The following is an 18302-nucleotide window of genomic DNA, read 5'->3' as shown; positions in this document are numbered from 1 at the left end:
ATTACTTTGCCAACAAAGGTTCGTCTAGTCAAGGCTATGGTTTTTCCTGTGGTCATGTATGGATGTGAGAGTTGGACTGTGAAGAAAGCTGAGTGCCGAAGAATTGATGCTTTCGAACTGTGGTGTTGGAGAAGACTCTTGAGAGTCCCTTGGACTGCAAGGAGGTCCTACCAGTCCATCCTAAAGGAGATTAGTCCTGGGTGTTCATTGGAAGGACTGATGCTAAAGCTGAAACTCCAATACTTTGGCCACCTCATGTGAAGAGTTGACTCGTTGGAAAAGACTCTGATACTGGGAGGGATTAGGGGCAGGAGGAGAAGGGGACGACAGAGGATGAGATGGCTGGATGGCATCACTGACTCGATGGACATGAGTTTGAGTAGACTCCGGGAGTTGGTGATGGACAGGGAAGTCTGGCATGCTGCGATTCATGGGGTCGCAAAGAGTCAGACATGACTGAGCTACTGAACTGAACTGAACTGAACTGAAGAATTATTTATATATATGTTCTGAATACTAGTCCCTTATACAATCTGCAAATATTTTCTCCCAATGTATGAGTTTTCTTCTCATTCCATTGAGAGTGCCCTTTGATGCAAAGAAAGTTTTTACTTTGGATGAAGTCCAATTTATTATATTTATTTTGTCACATGTGTTTCTGGGGTCATATCTAAGAAGCCACTGCTTAGTTATAGAGATATATGCCTATGTTTTCTTCTAAGAGTTTTACAATTTTTGCTCTTATATTTAGGTCTGTGATTCATTTTGAATTAATTTTTATGCTTGGTGTGAAGTAGGGGTCATTTGCAAAAGAATGAAGTTGGACCTGTACTTCACACCAAACATACAAGGAATGAAAAGCCCAAATATCATGCTTCCCTGAGAGCTCAGTTGGTAAAGAATCCTTCTGCAATGAAGGAGACCCTGGTTCAATTCCTGGGTTGGGAAGATCCCCTGGAGAAGGGATAAGCTACCCACTCCGATATTCTTGGATTTCCCTTGTGGCTTAGCTAGTAAAGAATCCACCTGCAATGCAGGAGACCTGGGTTCAATCCCTGGGTTAGGAAGATCCCCTGCAGAAGAGAAAGGCTACCCACTCCAGTATTCTGGCCTAGAGAATTCCAGACTGTATATAGTCCATGGGGTTGCAAAGAGTCAGACACGACTGAGTGACTTTAAAAAAAATGTCAGTTATCATAGCACCACTTGTTTAAACGACTATTGGTCTTCAATTAAATTTTCCTGGCATCCTTGTCAAAAATCAATCGACATAACATAAAGGTTTATTTCTGGACTCTCAATTCTTTTCCATTGATCTCTATGTCTTTTGACCTTTCCATTGATCTATATCTTTATGCCAGTAACACACTGTTTTGATTATTGCAGATTTTTAGCAACTTTTTGGAGAAGGCAATGGCAACCCACTCCATTACTCTTGCCTGGAAAACCCCATGGATGGAGGAGCCTTGTAGGCTGCAGTCCATGGGGTCGCTAAGAGTCGGATACGACTGAGAGACTTCACTTTCATTTTTCACTTTCGTGCATTGGAGAAGGCAGTGGCAACCCACTCCAGTGTTCTTGACTGGAGAATCCCAGGGACGGGGAAGCCTGGTGGGCTGCTGTCTATGGGGTCCCACAGAGTCGGACACGACGGAAGGGACTTAGCAGCAGCAGCAAGTTTTCAAATCAGAAGCTGTAAGTCTTACAACTTTGCTCTTCTTTTTCAAGACTGTTTATTTACTACTCTAGGTTTCTTGCATTTATATATGAATTTTAGAATCACCTTGTCAATTTCTAGGACTTCCCTGGTGGCTCAGACGGTAAAGTGTCTGCCTACAATTCGGGAGAGCCAGGTTCAATCCCTGGGTCGGGAAGATCCTCTGAAGAAGGAAATGGCAACTCACTCCAGTACTCTTGCCTGGAAAATCCCATGGACAGAGGAGCATGATAGACTCCTACAGTCCATGGGGTCGAAAAAGATAGCTAGAATTTTAATAGGTATTGAATTGAATCTGTAGATCAATTTGGTGAAAATTGTCATCATAAGAAAATCAAGACTTCCAATCTATGAACAAAGAATGTCTTTCCATGTGTTTAAATTTTCTTTCAACAGTGTTTGTCATTTTCTGTGTACATATATTATACTTCTTTTGTTAAGTTTATTCCTAAGTATTTTGTTTTTATTTTTAATTATAGTAAAATACATACAATGTAAAATTTACCATCTTAATCATTTTAAAATTTATAATACAGTAGTGTTAAATGCATTCACATTGTTATGAAACCAACCTCCAGAACAATTTTCATCTTGCAGATCTCTAAATCCACTGAATGACTCCTCATTCTTCCCACCACCTAGTCCTTCACCATCACTATACTACTTTCTGTATATGAATTTGACTGCAGTTGGTACTGTGTATAAGTGGATTCATATAGTATTATATGTGTGTGATTGGCATATTTAGTTTAGCATAATATCCTCAAGGTTCATCCCTGTTGTACCATGTGTCAGAATTTCCTTCCTTTTCAAGGCTGAGTAATATTCCATTGCATGTATTCTTATCCCATTGCATGTATGATTTTTGTATATTGATCTTGGATTCTGTGCCTCCTTGAATTCATTTATTCAACCCACTCCAGTATTCTGGCCTGGGAAATCCCATGGACAGAGGAGGTGACTACAGTCCATGGGATTGTGCATCAAACACAACTTGGTGACTACACTAATATTTTTATGTGGGTTTCCTGAGATTTTCTATATATAAGATCATGTCATGTATGAGCAGAGAGAGTTTTACTTCTTCCTTTCCAACCTTTCTTTTTCTTGCCTCATTGCTCTGACTTCCATCTGTAGTATGATGTTGAATGGCAGCTTTTCTGGTGGCTCAGTGGTAAAGAACCCACCTGCCAATGCAGGAAACATGGGTTCAATCCCTAGATTGGGAAGATATCCTGGAGTAGGAAATGGCAACCCACTCCAGTATTCTTGCCTGGTAAATCCCAGGGCCAGATGAGTCCTAGCAGGCTACAGTCCATGGCGTTGCAAAAGAGTCAGACACAACTTAGTGACTGAGCACGCACACATAATGTTGAATAAAAATGTAAGAGCTGATGTTCTTGTCTTACTCCTGATCTCAGGGTAAAAGCATTCAGTCTTTCACCATTAATTACAATGTTAGCTGTGGGTTTTTGAAGATGCCCTTTATCAAGCTGAAGAAATTCACTTTGATACCTAGTTTGTTGAGTATGCTGCTTCTAAGTCGCTTCAGTCGTGTCCGACTCTGTGTGACCCCATAGACGGCAGCCCACCAGGCTCCCCCGTCCCTGGGATTCTCCAGGCAAGAACACTGGAGTGGGTTGCCACTGCCTTCTCCAATGAACGAAAGTGAAAAGTGAAAGTGAAGTCACTCAGTCGTGTCCAACTCTTAGCGACCCCATGGACTGCAGCCTACCAGGCTCCTCCATCCATGGGATTTTCCAGGCAAGAGTACTGGAGTGGGGTGCCATTGCCTTCTCCATTGTTGAGCATGATGTGTGTTAAATTTTAAGTTCTTTTTTTTGAGTCTATTCAGGTAATCATGCTCAGTTCAGTTCAGTTCAGTTGCTCAGTCATGTCTGACTCTTTGCGACTCCATGGACTGCAGCATGCCAGGCTCCCTGTACATTACCGGAGCTTGCTCAAACTCATGTCCATCAAGTCGGTGATGCCATCCAACCATCTCATCTTCTGTCGTCCCCTTCTCCTCCTACCTTTAATCTTTCCTAGCATCAGGATCTTTTCCAATGAGTCAGTTCCTCCCATCAGGTGGCCAAAGTATTGGAGTTTCAGCTTCAGCATCAGTCCTTCCAATGAACACCCAGGACTGGTTTTCTTTAGGATTGACTGGTTTGATCTCCATTTAGTCCAAGGGACTCTCAAGGGTCTTCTCCAACACCACAGTTCAAAAACATCAATTCTTCAGCGTTCAGCTTTCTTTATAGTCTAGTTCTCACATCCATACATGACTACTGGAAAAACCATAGCTTTGACTAGATGGACCTTTGTTGGCAAAGTAATGTCTCTGCTTTTTGATATGCTGTCTAGGTTGGTCATTGCTTTTCTTCCAAGGAGCAAGTGTCTTTTATTTTCAAGACTGCAGTCACTATCTGCAGTGATTTTGGAGCCCAAGAAAAGAAAGTGTCAGTTTCCATTGTTTCCCCAACTATTTGCCATGAAGTGATGGGACTAGATGCCATGATCTTAGTTTTTTGAATGTTGAGTTTTAGGCCAGATTTTCACTCTCCTTTTTCACTTTCATCAAGAGGCTCTTTAGATCCTCTTCACTTTATGCCATTAGGTGGTATCATCTGTATATTTGAAGTTATTGATATTTCTCCCAGAAATCTTGATTCCAGCTTGTGCTTCATTCAGCCCAGCATTCTGCATGATGTACTCTGCATATAAGTTAAATAAGCAGGGTGATAATATGCAATCTTGTTGTACTCCTTTCCCAATTTGGAACCAGTCTGTTGTTCCATGTCTGGTTCTAACTGTTGCTTCTTTACCTGCATATAGATTTCTTAGGAGGCAGATAAGGTGGTCTGGTATTCCTCATCTCTTGAAGAAGGTTTTTTGTTCTATTTGGTGTACTACATTGATTTCAGAATGCTGAACTCAATATATTCTTGTATTGCTGGAATAAATCCAACTTTGTCATGGTGTATAATTGTTTCTATATGTTGTTAGATTTGTTTTCCCAGTATTCTGGTGTGGACTGCTGCATGTATATTTAGACTTGGTTTGGTAGTATTTTGGTATGAACTGTTACATACATACTCATAAGAGATATTTCTGTCATTTTGTTCTCTTGTAATGACCTTTCCTGGTTTTGGTATCAGGAATAATATGGGGCTCATGACCTAGTTTTTGGAGGAAACTGAAGGATTGGTGTTAGTTCTTCTCTACACATATCACTAAGTTTATCAATGAAAGCATCTGTTCCTGAGCTGTTCATAGGAAGTTTTTAAAAATTATTAATTAAATCTCTTTACTTATTATGAGTCTTTTGAGATTTTCTATTATTCAGTTAAGTTTCAGTAGTTTGTCTTCCTAGGAATTTGTCTGTTTCATTTATGTTATCTAATCTGTTGACCTTATAATTTCTCAGAGTAATCCCTTATAATCCTTTTTTATCTCTATAAGATCAATAGTAGTAACTCTTCTTTTGCATATGATTCCTTAGAATGGTCCCTTCTTTCTCTCATGGTGGTTTAGTTGCTAAGTTGTGTCTGACTCTTTGCAACCCCATGGACCATAGCCCACCAGGCTCCTCTGTCCTTGGGATTTTTCAGGCAAGAATACTGGAGTGGGTTGCAACATCCTTCTCCAGGGGATCTTCCCCACCCTGGGATTGAACTTGGGTCTCCTGCATTGCAGGTGGATTCTTTGCCAACTGAGCCACCAGGGAAGCTCCTTTCTTTCATGATTTTAGTAATTTGAATCTTTTTGTCTTGGTAAGTCTAGCCAAAGTGTTTTTGTCGTTGTTGATCTTTTCAAAGAGCCAACGTTCGATTTTGTTGATTTTTCTCCATCTCCCTAGTTCCTATTTGTTTCTACTCTGATCTTTATTATTTCCTTCTATATGCTACTTTTGAATTAGCTTGATTTTCATTTGTAATTTCTTAAGATGGAAGATTAAGTTATGGTTTTCAATCTTTTATTTTTTAATGTAGGCATTTATAGCTAAAATTTCCCGCTAATCACTATTTTAGCTATAAGTTGTGGTATATTGTGTTTTTATTTTTATTAATATCAAAGTGATTCATTCTTTGACCCATTGTTTTTGTTTAGGAAGGTATTTAATTTCACATATTTAAAATGTCCCTTCTGCTATTGGTTCCTAATTTCATTTCACTGTGGTCAGAGAACTGATGAATTGTATGAATTGAATTGAATTGTATGAATTCAATTCTTCTCAAATTATTGACATTTGTTTTATGACCTAATATATGATCTATCCTAAAGAATATTTCATGTACACTTGAGAAGAATGTGTGTTCTGCTGTTATTGGGTATACTGTCCTATAAATGTCAGGTAGGTATTGTAGGTTTAATATGAAACATTACAAATGTCTCAAAAATTGGTGACAGATGAGTCTTCTTTCTGTTTATAAATTGAAATCTATAACTACCAAATTTACATGTATACTTTAACTAAATTAACAGATTTTATTGAATGAATTGATAAATAAGCAAATTTTGTGGACAAACTGGGCCACTTTTACTGGATTTTATGATGGAAAAAGACTCAAGTTGTCCAGTTCAACCACTCCCTGAATGCAGGAATCTTTTTTAAAATCCACATAAAGTCATCATTTCTGTTTGTGCTTGAACATTTTCAGGGGATTGGGTGGAGATAGCAGTTGATTTCTCCAGATAAACACTTTCCCTACTGAATAGCTATCAGAAAGATTTCTGTACACTTAGGTGACACTGGCTGCTCTATAAATTCCTTGTTCTACTTCAGGTTCTAGAATAAACATTGCTGCTGCTAAGTCACTTCAGTCGTGTCCGACTCTGTGCAACCCCACAGACAGCAGCCCACCAGGCTCCTCTGTCCCTGGGATTCTCCAGGCAAGAATACTGGAGTGGGTTGCCATTGCCTTCTCCAATGCATGAAAGTGAAAAGTGAAAGTGAAGTCGCTCATTCGTACCCGACTCTTAAGAGACCCCATGGACTGCAGCCTACCAGGCTCCTCCGTCCATGGGATTTTCCAGGCAAGGGTACTGGAGTGGGGTGCCATTGCCTTCATTTTCCCTTCCTCTTTCAGATGCTGACCTTTTAAACACAGCTATTACCTTTTAAACACAGTTATCACTGTTTCCTTGGTGTCTTCTCTAAGTTAAACATATTATTTCTCCTATTACTCATTTTCCAGAAGACTCAACATCTTATTCATTCCCATCTGAATAGTCTCAAATTTATTATCAGTTTCCTAAGGTATAACATCCATGAGTGGACATACACACCTAATGTGCTCTAAAGTAGTGCACAGTAGTAGTATCACACTCCTGTAAGTGAACCTTGTCATATTCCACTAATACAACCTAACATTTTTTCCAATAACCTCACTACAATCATAGTTCTCATGTGGAAGGTATCACCAAAGCTGTCTTTTAAAGTGAAAGTCGCTCAGTTGTGACTTTTTGTGACCCCATGGGCCGTAGCCTGCCAGGGTCCTCTGTCTATGGGATTCTCCATGCCAGAATACCAGAGTGGGTAGCTGTTCCCTTCCCCAGGGGATTTCCCAACCCAGAGATCTTTTAAAGACAAGTAGAAATCCAGCATTTAAAGCAAAAGGAAGAGGATTTATAGTCACAGGGGCATATGAGAATATGAATCGCAAAAACCTGTAATGTTTCATTTGAATATTTTTGAATTGGCTGACACTGGTGAGCATGGTGTAAATTTTCACTTCACTACAATTTGAGTCAAATGTAATTATTGATGATGATCTTCTGATTACCTACAATTGCTGCAAACTTCTGATTTTTCACTCTGATCCTTTGAAAACCAAGTGGACTTCTATTTTGTGAAATTGCATATACTCAAATAAGAACAACAATATTGTGACAGTCATCAAATCAGATGAGAATTTATAGAGCTTCTCAAGGTACTCTACCTGTCTATCAGGTACCCTCTCTTGGATCTGTTGGGCTGTGCCAGCTTCTGGATCCTTTTGGAAGGTTGGCAAAACAGTGCAGGAGAGGGGATCTCCCAGATTACAGACTCTCTGCCACAGCTATAATAATATTGAACCCTGCAAGTTGCAGAAGGGAAAGTGAGTGAGACAGGCATGAATTTGAATGATCAAATCCAAGCACCTAATCTCCAATAGTGTAATAGGAGCCCACAAAGAAGTAAAAAATTCTATACATTTTCCAACTGATTCTATGAAGACAGCATTACCATAAACAAAGACACTACAAAAAGAAAGACATTAGAAGAAAACTACAGATCAATATCTTACGAATATAGATGCAAAGATTCTAAGATTTTGTTGGAACACAGGCACAATTGTTTACATATGTCGATAGGTGCTTTCTTGGAGTTGCAGCAGACAATTTATGGCCAACTTTACATATGGCCCCTTCCAGAAAAAGTTTGCTGACTTTTAACTAAACTGTATATTGAAGGAGGTAGAGAAATGGCTACCTCAATTATCATATAAACCAAACTTCAAATAATGGTTATCTTCACTTTTTTCTTTACTTTAACTTCCCTCATGCCTGTACCCATCTTCCCTACACCTTATCATCTTTCCTCAAAGCACCAACTAGGAAAGTCCAGTCATTCAACAAATATCCAATGAAAACAAATTTGCAAAGGGCATCAAAAGTCTTAACAACATTATTACTTTTAGATGCCCTAATTACCTCATTATAACCAAGCCCATAGGTGCTATAGAAAATTCATAGTTTCATGAATAAAATAAGTGTTATATATTGTACTACATATAGTACAATAGTATATAGTATATAGTATATAACACAACAGTGTTATATATTGTACATGGCATGTGTGCTGTCGCTTCAGTCATGCCCAACTCTTTGTGACATTATGAACTGTAGCCCATCAGGCTCCTCTGTCCAAGAGATTCTCCAGGCAAGAATACTGGAGTGGGTTGCCACACCCTTCAGGAGAACTTCTCGATGCAGGGATTGAACCCTCATCTCTTATGCATTGGCAGCTGGGTTCTTTACCACTAGCACCACCCGGGAAGCCCATCTATAGTACATATCCTTGCATAACACCCTCATTTTATTAAAAAATCAAAATCATGATAAGCCAATAAACTATAAGGTATAATACAAGTCTGCAGTAGCTAAATATTAGATGTTGCTCTGGAAAAGTTTTGCTGTAGCATCAGATTGGAAATGGATATAGAGTCCCTAATCTTTAGTAAATTTTGTGTTTCTGAAAACACACAACCTGGTAATACACAAATACTAACCTGTTAGGTACATATCGGTGGGAGACTTCCTTAGACTGGGCAAGATTCTCTAATCTTTGGGTCATTTGAGCCTTCAAAGCATTCCGGGAAACAGGGCGAATAGGATCTTGATTTCCCCAAAACAGTTTTCTGTTAAAAAACAGGAAAAGAAATGGTAAGAAAATTCACTGATAATTGACATCTTAGAAATGGCTCTTGGTGGCTTCTCTATTGATTTTACTTCACTTCAGGAACTATCTCTATTATAAAATTTTACAATTTCCAGGCATCAGGAGCTGATAAACTATGTATGGAAGTTAAAACAAGAACAAGACTGTTTTATCTACTGTCTTAAAAGGTGAGGACCAAAAATGAATCTATTAGAGACAGTTGTTTTTGCCATCAATGTAATGGATGCTGTAATTACAGTAAGATCATCATAAAATGAGCACATCACTTATCCACACTGTGACCTCACCTCGGGTGAAGCACTGTGCCAGGTGGTCAGATCTAATTAACTCCTGTAGACCCCTCCTCCAGATACTATCCCACTGGGGCTTGGGATTTCAAGAACAAACAACCCAATTAAAAAATGGACAAAAGACGTGAATAGACATTTTAGAGAAGATGATACACAGATGGCAAATAGGCATATGTAATACGCTCAACATCATGTCCTTAGGGAACTGCAAATCAAAATAATGAGGCACCTCTGCACATTTATTAAAAGGGCTAAAATAGAAAACACTGATAACACCAACACTGGGGAAGATGTGACGCAACAGGAACTTTGATTCGTTGGTGGCAGGAATGGTACCGATACTTTGGAAGACATTTTTGCAGCTTCTCACAAAGCCAAGCTCATAGTCTTACCATGTGATCCAGTCATCGTACTCCAAGGTCTTTCCCCAAATGAGCTGAAAACCTGTACCTACACAAAAACCTGCAAATGACTATTTACAGCAGGTTTATTCATAATTGCACCAAGTCAGAGGCAACCAACATGTCCTTCGGTAAGTGAATACACTATGGTACATCCAGACTATGGAATATTACTCAATGCTAAAAAGAAATGTACTATTAATGAAAAGCCATGGAGGAACACTAAAGGCATTTTGCTAAGTGAAAGAAGCCTGTCTGAAAATTTATATATTGTACAATTCCGACACTACGTAACATTCCAGAAAAGGTAAACTTACAGATACAGTTAAAAGATCAGTGGTTGCAAGGGGTTTGGAGAGAAGGGAAAGAGGGAGAGGGATCAATAGGTGGAGCACAGGTAATTTTTAGGGCAGTGAAACTATTCTGTAAAATAATATAGCGTGAATATACAACGTTACTCATTTGTCAAGACTCAGAGAACTGTACAACACAAAAAGTAAACCCTAATGTAAACTATAGGCTTTCATTAATAATAATGTTCAATATTTGTTCATTACCTGTAACAAATGTACCACACTAATGCAATTTATTAGACTTCCCTGGTGGCAGACAGTAAAGTGTCTGCCTACAATGTGGGAGACCTGGGTTCGATCCCTGGGTCGGGAAGATCCCCTGGAGAAGGAAATGGCAACCCACTCCAGTATTCTTGCCTGGGAAATCCCCTGGACAGAGGAATCTGGTAGCCTACGATCCATGGGTCGCAAAGAGTCAGATACGACTAAGCCACTAAACTGTCACTTTTCAATGCAAGTTAATGTTAATACTAGGGGAAACTAGAGGAGGGGCGGTAATACAGAAACTTTCTCTGTACTTTAGTTTTTCTGTAAGTCTAAAACTGTTTTAAAAAATAAAATCCATTAATTTAGAAAATAAAAGAGCAATGGATTAGGGAAAAAATCAGGCTTTGTTCAGGAACCAAGAAAGAAAAGGGGATGTCCTGTGACCAGGAGTGGAAAGCCAGCGGGTCCAGCCTGCTGGAGACCCCAGAGAACAGGCGTGCTCTTGGCAGAGGCTTAGACACAGATGTTAGACGCGGCAAACCCGAACTTGGAGGATGGACACAGGTGTGTCACGTGCGTGTAGAATATGCCCTGGGACAGTGACTCTCAAACCTGTCTGCCTGTTAGGATCATCTGGGGAGTCTTTAACACTCCTGAAGTCTAGACTGTGCCCCAGGCCAAGGGAGTCAAGAATCAGTAGCTTTTAAATTTTCCAGATGACTCCAGTGTGCAGACAAATTTGAGAATTATTGACCTAAGTTTCGCTTTCCATGTGCTGACTCACCTGAGGTGACAATACTGATTCAGTGGCTCCAGTTGAGCACAGAGGGGCTAGGATGCAAAGTAAGTGGACAGGTAAAAATAACACTTATTGAATGTAAGGAATAATCATCACAAACAAGACTACATAATATTACCTTACCTATCTGGGGCTCGCCATTGTTTCTTAGGCCTAGAAAGATCTTGAATTCTCTTCCTAGAAAAATAACTAACAAATACCAGCAGATTAATTCAATGAGGATGCTTAACAAATATGTTTACATTAGATGTAATCAAACAAATCTCATCTGATGGAGAAATAAAAACCAAGGTCCTATTATACAGGATTTGAAGAGTGCTAAAAAAAGCTAAAAGTATTAAAAAATATTGTGAACCCCAAATTCTCACTTTTAAAATCATTAAAAATATACTATACAATAAAACAAAGACAATAAATACACAATATAACCAAGACTGTACTGTCTCCAGAAGAATCCAAGTAAAATGTACACTTAATGGCAAAACCCCTCAATTTTCATAGAAAGTAAATTTGTAAATGCTTGATAGCACTAGATGTTGAAGAGACTGTATAGGAAAATTTCAGACAGAATTTGTGGCTTCAGGTAAACTATGAAACAGGCAAAATATACTTTGGGTACCACTCAACCTCCATCCTGCTCTATTCTGCTCCCTTGGACTTCCCTGACTATCCTGAATCCACCTATAGCAGAGACAGTTTGTGGTCCCCAAGTATCCATGTGTTCCTTTACATTTTCCAGACTCCTTTGCAGCTATTTGAAACTATGTGATTAATTATGTCTATCCTCAGCAGAAGTTAATGAACAATGATAACAAATCTTTCCAAACATGAGATTGTGATGGTGGTTTGAGATAACCAAAAGATTCTTCAGCAGTTAAATGTTTGAGGTCTGATATGTAATTGATGGACTTCCTATGTGGCTCAGTGGTAAAGAGTCCATCTGCCAAGGCAGGAGATGCTGGAGACACAGGTTCAATCCCTCTGTGGGAAAGATCTCCCTCTGGAGAAGGAAAAGGCAATCCACTCCAGTATTCCTGCCTGAAAAATCCCATGGACAGAGGAGTCTGGTGGGTTACAGTCCATGGTGTCACAAAGAGTTGGACACGACTGAGTGATTGAACACACACGTATGTAATTGATACAATGCACCCTGCCCCAAGATATGTCTGCTATTGTCTAGAAATAATGAAGATAATGTCCACTGCCAGGGAAAAAAAAACTACACCCTTACTCAATTAAAAAAAAATGATTTTGCTGTGCAAGTACTGTTCGAACTCTGCTATGATGGCCTGAACCAACTTTTCAGAGAGGGTGGCTAGGTGGAGGAAAAAGCAAACTATAGTGCAGACAAAACATCTTCTTATATATGAATCTTTGCAGGCAATTTAGCTCCTGGCTCCATCATCACCTCTAAGCCAGTTTCTTCCCTTTCTACCTTTTCTTTACCACCTAAATAATATTATTTTAATGCATCACTTTATATATAAGACTACTGACAGTTTCTCCATTTATTTATATAGATAGTTAAACTGTATTGTTACTTTAATTGGAAATGATCTCATTAACTCCTGCTAATCGTGAAGGTCTGACTAATCTCTCCTTTTCATTCACTTATTGTGCATTGTGTCACCATAGCCACGTCTTCAACCTACATCTCTTCATCTTAATGCAGGCTTGTCTTCTCTCTCAAGTATTACATGACCTTACAACATCTACTCGTGATCCTGTGCAGAAACACAAGAATGTGGTGGAGGGATCTGAACTCTTGAAGGCAGATTTCTTTTTTAATGAGGATTACTTTGCTGTTCCATGTCTTCATTGATAATTAATCTCCTGTAGTTTGCCAATAGCTAACAAAATTTTGGAAATTCTTACTTTAGGAGCAGAGCAATAAACATATGTTTATATAGCAACAATTAAGAAACAATTTCATGTCTGAATTGATGGGGTAATCCAAATAATTCTGTCTTTCCGTCAGAATGCTCTTTTACACTTGACTATTTTGCTTATCCTAGAGTAGGAAATGGCAACCCACTCCAGTATTCTTGCCTGGAAAATCTCATGGATAGAGGTGCCTGGGGGGCTATAGTCCATGGGATTGCAAAGAGTTGGACATGACTGAGTGACTGAACACCCGTGTATATTTTGCTTATACTAAATATTTCTTTTAAAAGCATCAGGTACAGCACATTTGTTTAACAAGATTATTTAGAGAATTGGGACAGGCACAGATAATACAGAACAAAATTTTCTCACAGAGTCAAACCAAATTAACCAATCAAATGAAAGCAAGAAATAATATAACAACAAAAACAGAAACACTTAAAGAAACACTCTTCACAGTCTTTTTTTAAGTATAAAAGCTTTCCAGATGTAAATGATTTCACTGTCTATTTAGTAATAGGAGAGTCTGCTCACCTGGCATGCATTTAGTTGAAGTAACTTGGTATTTTAAGTGGATATTCAGTAATACTCAGTAAAGGTTAGTTCTACCAGATTTGCTGCCTAGTCATCTTACAAAAGTGACATGATTACTCTGAATTTCACTTTCTCTCAGAAAATCTAGTTGATTATATCCACCCTATCAACTTCTCAGGATTCTTGTGAGAAAATAAAATTTAAACAGCAAAGTAGTACATAAAAATAAGGCAGCAGTATTTAATGCCTAAAAGAGGTGAGGAAAAAACAACTAGAAAATATAGTACTTAGAAAATGCAAACTAAGTCCAACCAATAACAATAAATGTAGATGGTAAAGAATAACAATATGAATAACTTCAACGCACTTATTAAAAGAGTGAAGAAATAAAATCTGGTATTATTTACTTCTCATCTATATGAGCCATTGATATGAACCTTTGGTATTTTCTCTTGAATGATTTTATTCTATTACCTCTTCTAAATGTATCTTAACCAAATCAAGAATAAGCATCTGTCTTCAGGAGACATCTAGTGTACACACCACATGTACACACACACACATTTCTTTTTCTTCATAGAGGGCACTTGCTTGGAATTTCATTAGCCACTGAATTTTGAATTAGAGGCAAGAGGAGACTGAGATACACTAACATGAGCTTCACAAAATCTGTGACATGAGATGGTCAGTGCAGAATCCCAAGTGCCTTTAGGGACTTAACCTTTAGGTTCAGCCCTATTAAGTGACTCACACAGCACTGAGCGACAAGCAAGCCCTGAGCGAGAATTCTCCTACATCTCTATCTTAACCACTTTATCTCTCTTCTTTCCTTTTCCCAAGGGAATTGCCCCTAGAACAGGGCCTTATGACAAAGGGAAAGAACAGGAATCTTCTCAAAACCCTCAAGATAGGCTTTCACTTCAAATGCCCCAGATTGAGTACCCCTTTCAGCTAGTAAAGTCTGGGAAAATAGTGCTATATCTATATTCTTACCGTTTCCTTACAAAGTCGCAAGGATCAGGATCTGCAAAAGGAAAAGGAAACGCAAAAATAAGATTCAATAGGAATCAAAGATATTCCCGCACACCACAACTAAAAGATTCCACGTGCCACAGCTAAAAAAGACCAGCATGCTGCAAAGAAGATTGAAGATTCCCAAGCTGCAACTAAGACCCATGGCAGCCAAATAAATAAGTTTAAAAAAAATAAAAGATATGATTAAAAATAGCCATTACAAATCAATAAACAAAGGGACTAGAAAAAATAACTATTTGGGGGAAAGGCCCAAGTGGCTCAGACAGTAAAGACTCCATCTGCAAAGCAGGAGACCTGCTTTGGTCTCCAGGGTTCGATTCCTGGGTTGGGAAGATCCCTGGAGAAGGGCATGGCAACCACTCCAGTCTTCTTGCCTGGAGAATCCCCATGGACAGAGCAGCCTGGCAGGCTGCAGTCCATGGGGTCGCAAGAGTCAGGCATGACTGAGAGACTAAGCACAGCACATCTGCCAAAGTAAACCACAAGTAAATCAAATAGTTAAATTTTTTCTTTTTAAAAAACTGAATTAGAGTAAAAATAAGAGAATATGTACTTAATGACTGGATTTTAATCTGCATTCAAGGTGATGAAAGATAGAGAGGAAACATACAGATTAAAATATTTAAAACTTAAAATGTGTGTCAAAAAATAAACCTTAGAAAACAAAAATTGAGAGGAATATGTAGTAACAAAACGATAAAGTCTTAATATCTGAAGAGTATAAAAGTATAGATGAATAAGAAAAACACTAAAAAGGTTTCAAAAGTTAAACAGACAAAGAGGAGTTCAAAGAAGAGGAAGACATATGAAGGGCTAATAAACATAAAAAGTTCAAACTTGCTTGTAATCAAAACAATGCAAATAAAGAATGAGATTAAAAAAAAAACTATCACATTAGCAAAAAGTTTTTACAAAGGATAACAATGCTGGAAGCATCAGATGAAGTAAGTACTTCCATGCTGCTGGTGGGTATTTAAATTAGTTCATTTTGTGAAAAATAATTTGGTGTATGAGTCAGCAATACTTACCTTCCTTAACCTAATTCTACTTCTAAAATAGAAGTACTTTAGAAGTACTTCAGAGCACTTTCTTTAGTCCTCTAAAGAAGTAACTACAAGTGTGGGCAAAGACTTATGCACAAAAATGTTAACGGTGGTATCTTCAGCAGTAAAAAGCTGGATACACCTGTATTATCCAAAACAGACGAAATGGAAGCAAATTAAAATTCATGTTTAGAAGTTCTTTTTTAATGTGGGCAAATATAGGCCTTATCCTAAGGCCTATTATAGTAGGCCTCTTTAGGACAAATTGTTCCAGTTTCTCCTGGGGAGTTTCTAACCATATCTGGGAGCTCTGAAATAACATTTTCTACCGTCTGGAGTGTTCAGGGTAAAGGAAAGTGGGTGTGCTCTGACATCAGACAGACATGGCTCAAACCCCAGTTTTGTTACTTACTCAACTGTTCAATCTTGGGCAAATTAAATAATTAATGCTAAAAAATTTTTTCTTTTCTTTTTTTAAGTATAAATTTATTTATTTTAATTAGAGGCTAATTACTTTACAACATTATATTGGTTTTGCCATACATCAACATGAATCTGCCACGGGTGCACATGTGTTCCCCATCCTGAACCCTCCTCCCACCTCCCTCCCCATACCATCCCTCTGTTGAAACATGTATAATATCATATGTGAAACGAATCACCAGTCCGGGTCTGATGCATGATACAGGATGCTTGGGGCTGGTGCACTGGGATGACCCAGAGGAATACTAAAAATTTTTAAATTAGGATTCTGCTTAAATTTCTATAAGTAAAGAAAAAGTTTAAGTAACTATTAAGTTTGAGTAATTGTAAAGTTTAAATAATTTACTGTTAAGGGTTCCAACTATGAAAAGTAATATTAATGCAATGAGAACCTAATTGTGAACCTGTATTAACATGTATTTTCACTGGATTCTTTATGCCTTTATACCCTCCCCCTCATTTCTAAAAGGATTTGAGATTGCTTACATAAACACATAACAGGATATTATCTAAGATGAAAAATTCAGTAAAACAGGTAGAAAAAAAGTGGACGAAGAAGGGAAATAAAAATACAAAATGAAGAATGTAAAATAAAGTCGTGTACCATTATATCTGAACATTTTACCACTGAAAGCAAAAGCCGTAAACTTTTCCTAAAATGAAATCTGAAAGAAACTTCTCTTGTGAGGTCTCTTAATGGTTTTATACACACACACATTAAATAAATTATAAGACTTGATAATGAAAAGATGAAGAAAATCTTATTTTCTTAGATTTTTCCTTCTTCAAATTTTATTTTTGATATATGTGTTACATGAAACTAAGATAAATTTTAAAAAATAAGAAGTTTTCAGTAAAGTATCATAATAACTGAATACAAGGCTAGATTTTGTTCCCAAAAATTATTTCTCAGAAAAAAGGTTACCTTACATGCAAGTCCTTATAAGAACTCATCTTAGGAAGCACTTCCTCAATTACTTTATTTTCCCAACAAAGAAATGGCAAACAAAAACACAGCAGCCTGAAATAATTTCAGTTAATGCTAGAATGGAATAATTATAGAGCTCTCCATACAATTTAAGTTTAAATCTGTATTTTACAAAAGAGGGAAGAGGTAAAGAAATTTAAAACAGATTTAATAATATTTTGGTGATATACTTTTATAATCTTAAGCGTTGGATGTTGGATGTCATTTTAAAAAGCAAAAAGAAAGACAAAACACAAAGAATGAGGTGACTGTATTGTGAAGATAAAAGTACAGCTACAGAATGAATTTTTAAGAGTTCTGTTACATTACATGAATGGGTTTCTAACAATAGCCAGGAACAGCATCAAACATAGATCCAAAAGGGACCTGTCTTATCCCTAATGCTATGATGGAATCTAGGCAAAAACTGAAACCGGCTGCTGAAATGTGGATAGGAGCTTTACCAAGGAGGGATGGAGCCAACCTCACCTGAACTCACTTGTCAACCTGAGAATCACCACAAACAGGAGAGCCTGACACTGTGTGTCAGCACCACCTATGAAAAATTCTTGCTCGAAACAATTTAGTTTCAGTCTAAGCAGGTCTCCCAGTCTATATGCTTTGCAAGAAGCAGAGGAGCTAAAAGAACAAGTTAAAGACATCACAAAAAACAAATTAAATTCAGAATATGGGATATTTTACCCAATTTTTCTAACAAGTGTGTTTTAAAAGGGAGAGAGGATTAGAGTTAGTGTTAACGAGTAACAGAGCCGTGTGACCCTTGTTTGAGGCCTAATTAGAACAAACCAGCTGTAAAAATACAGTTTTGAGACAACTACAAGTGAAAGTTAGTTGCTCAGTTATTCCAACTCTCTGTGACCCCCCTGGACTGTAGCCCACCAGGATCCCCTGTCCATGGGACTCTCCAGGCAACTCTACTGGAGTGGGTTGCCATTTCCTTCTCCAGGGTATCTTCCCCACCTAAGGATCAAACCTAGGTCTCCTGTATTGCAGGCAGAGACAATTAAGGAAGTTTAAATATTTAACAGGTATTAGATGGTATTAAATAATAATTGTAGATTCAAAATGCAAATAATGACATGATACGTTTTTTTAAAAAGTCCTTAGAAATTAGAAAGGCA

At 38.0% G+C, this 18302-nt stretch overlaps 1 protein-coding gene across 1 annotated transcript in view; it reads right to left on the bottom strand.

Annotated features, from left to right (window-relative positions):
* The window catches only part of SPMAP2L (sperm microtubule associated protein 2 like), a 42767-nt gene that overhangs the window by 12748 nt on the left and 11717 nt on the right, over positions 1-18302 (bottom strand). The window contains exons 2-5 of the mRNA XM_070791480.1: positions 14626-14656; positions 11338-11403; positions 8995-9123; positions 7663-7800 (exon numbers count right to left, since the gene is read on the bottom strand). Coding sequence (XP_070647581.1) covers positions 7663-7800; positions 8995-9123; positions 11338-11403; positions 14626-14656 — 364 coding nt within the window. The remainder of the gene's footprint in view (positions 1-7662; positions 7801-8994; positions 9124-11337; positions 11404-14625; positions 14657-18302) is intronic.

Source organism: Bos indicus, chromosome 6 (genome assembly GCF_029378745.1).
Source record: "Bos indicus isolate NIAB-ARS_2022 breed Sahiwal x Tharparkar chromosome 6, NIAB-ARS_B.indTharparkar_mat_pri_1.0, whole genome shotgun sequence".
Taxonomy (NCBI): domain Eukaryota; kingdom Metazoa; phylum Chordata; class Mammalia; order Artiodactyla; family Bovidae; genus Bos; species Bos indicus.
This window is presented reverse-complemented; position numbering and strand designations above follow the sequence as displayed.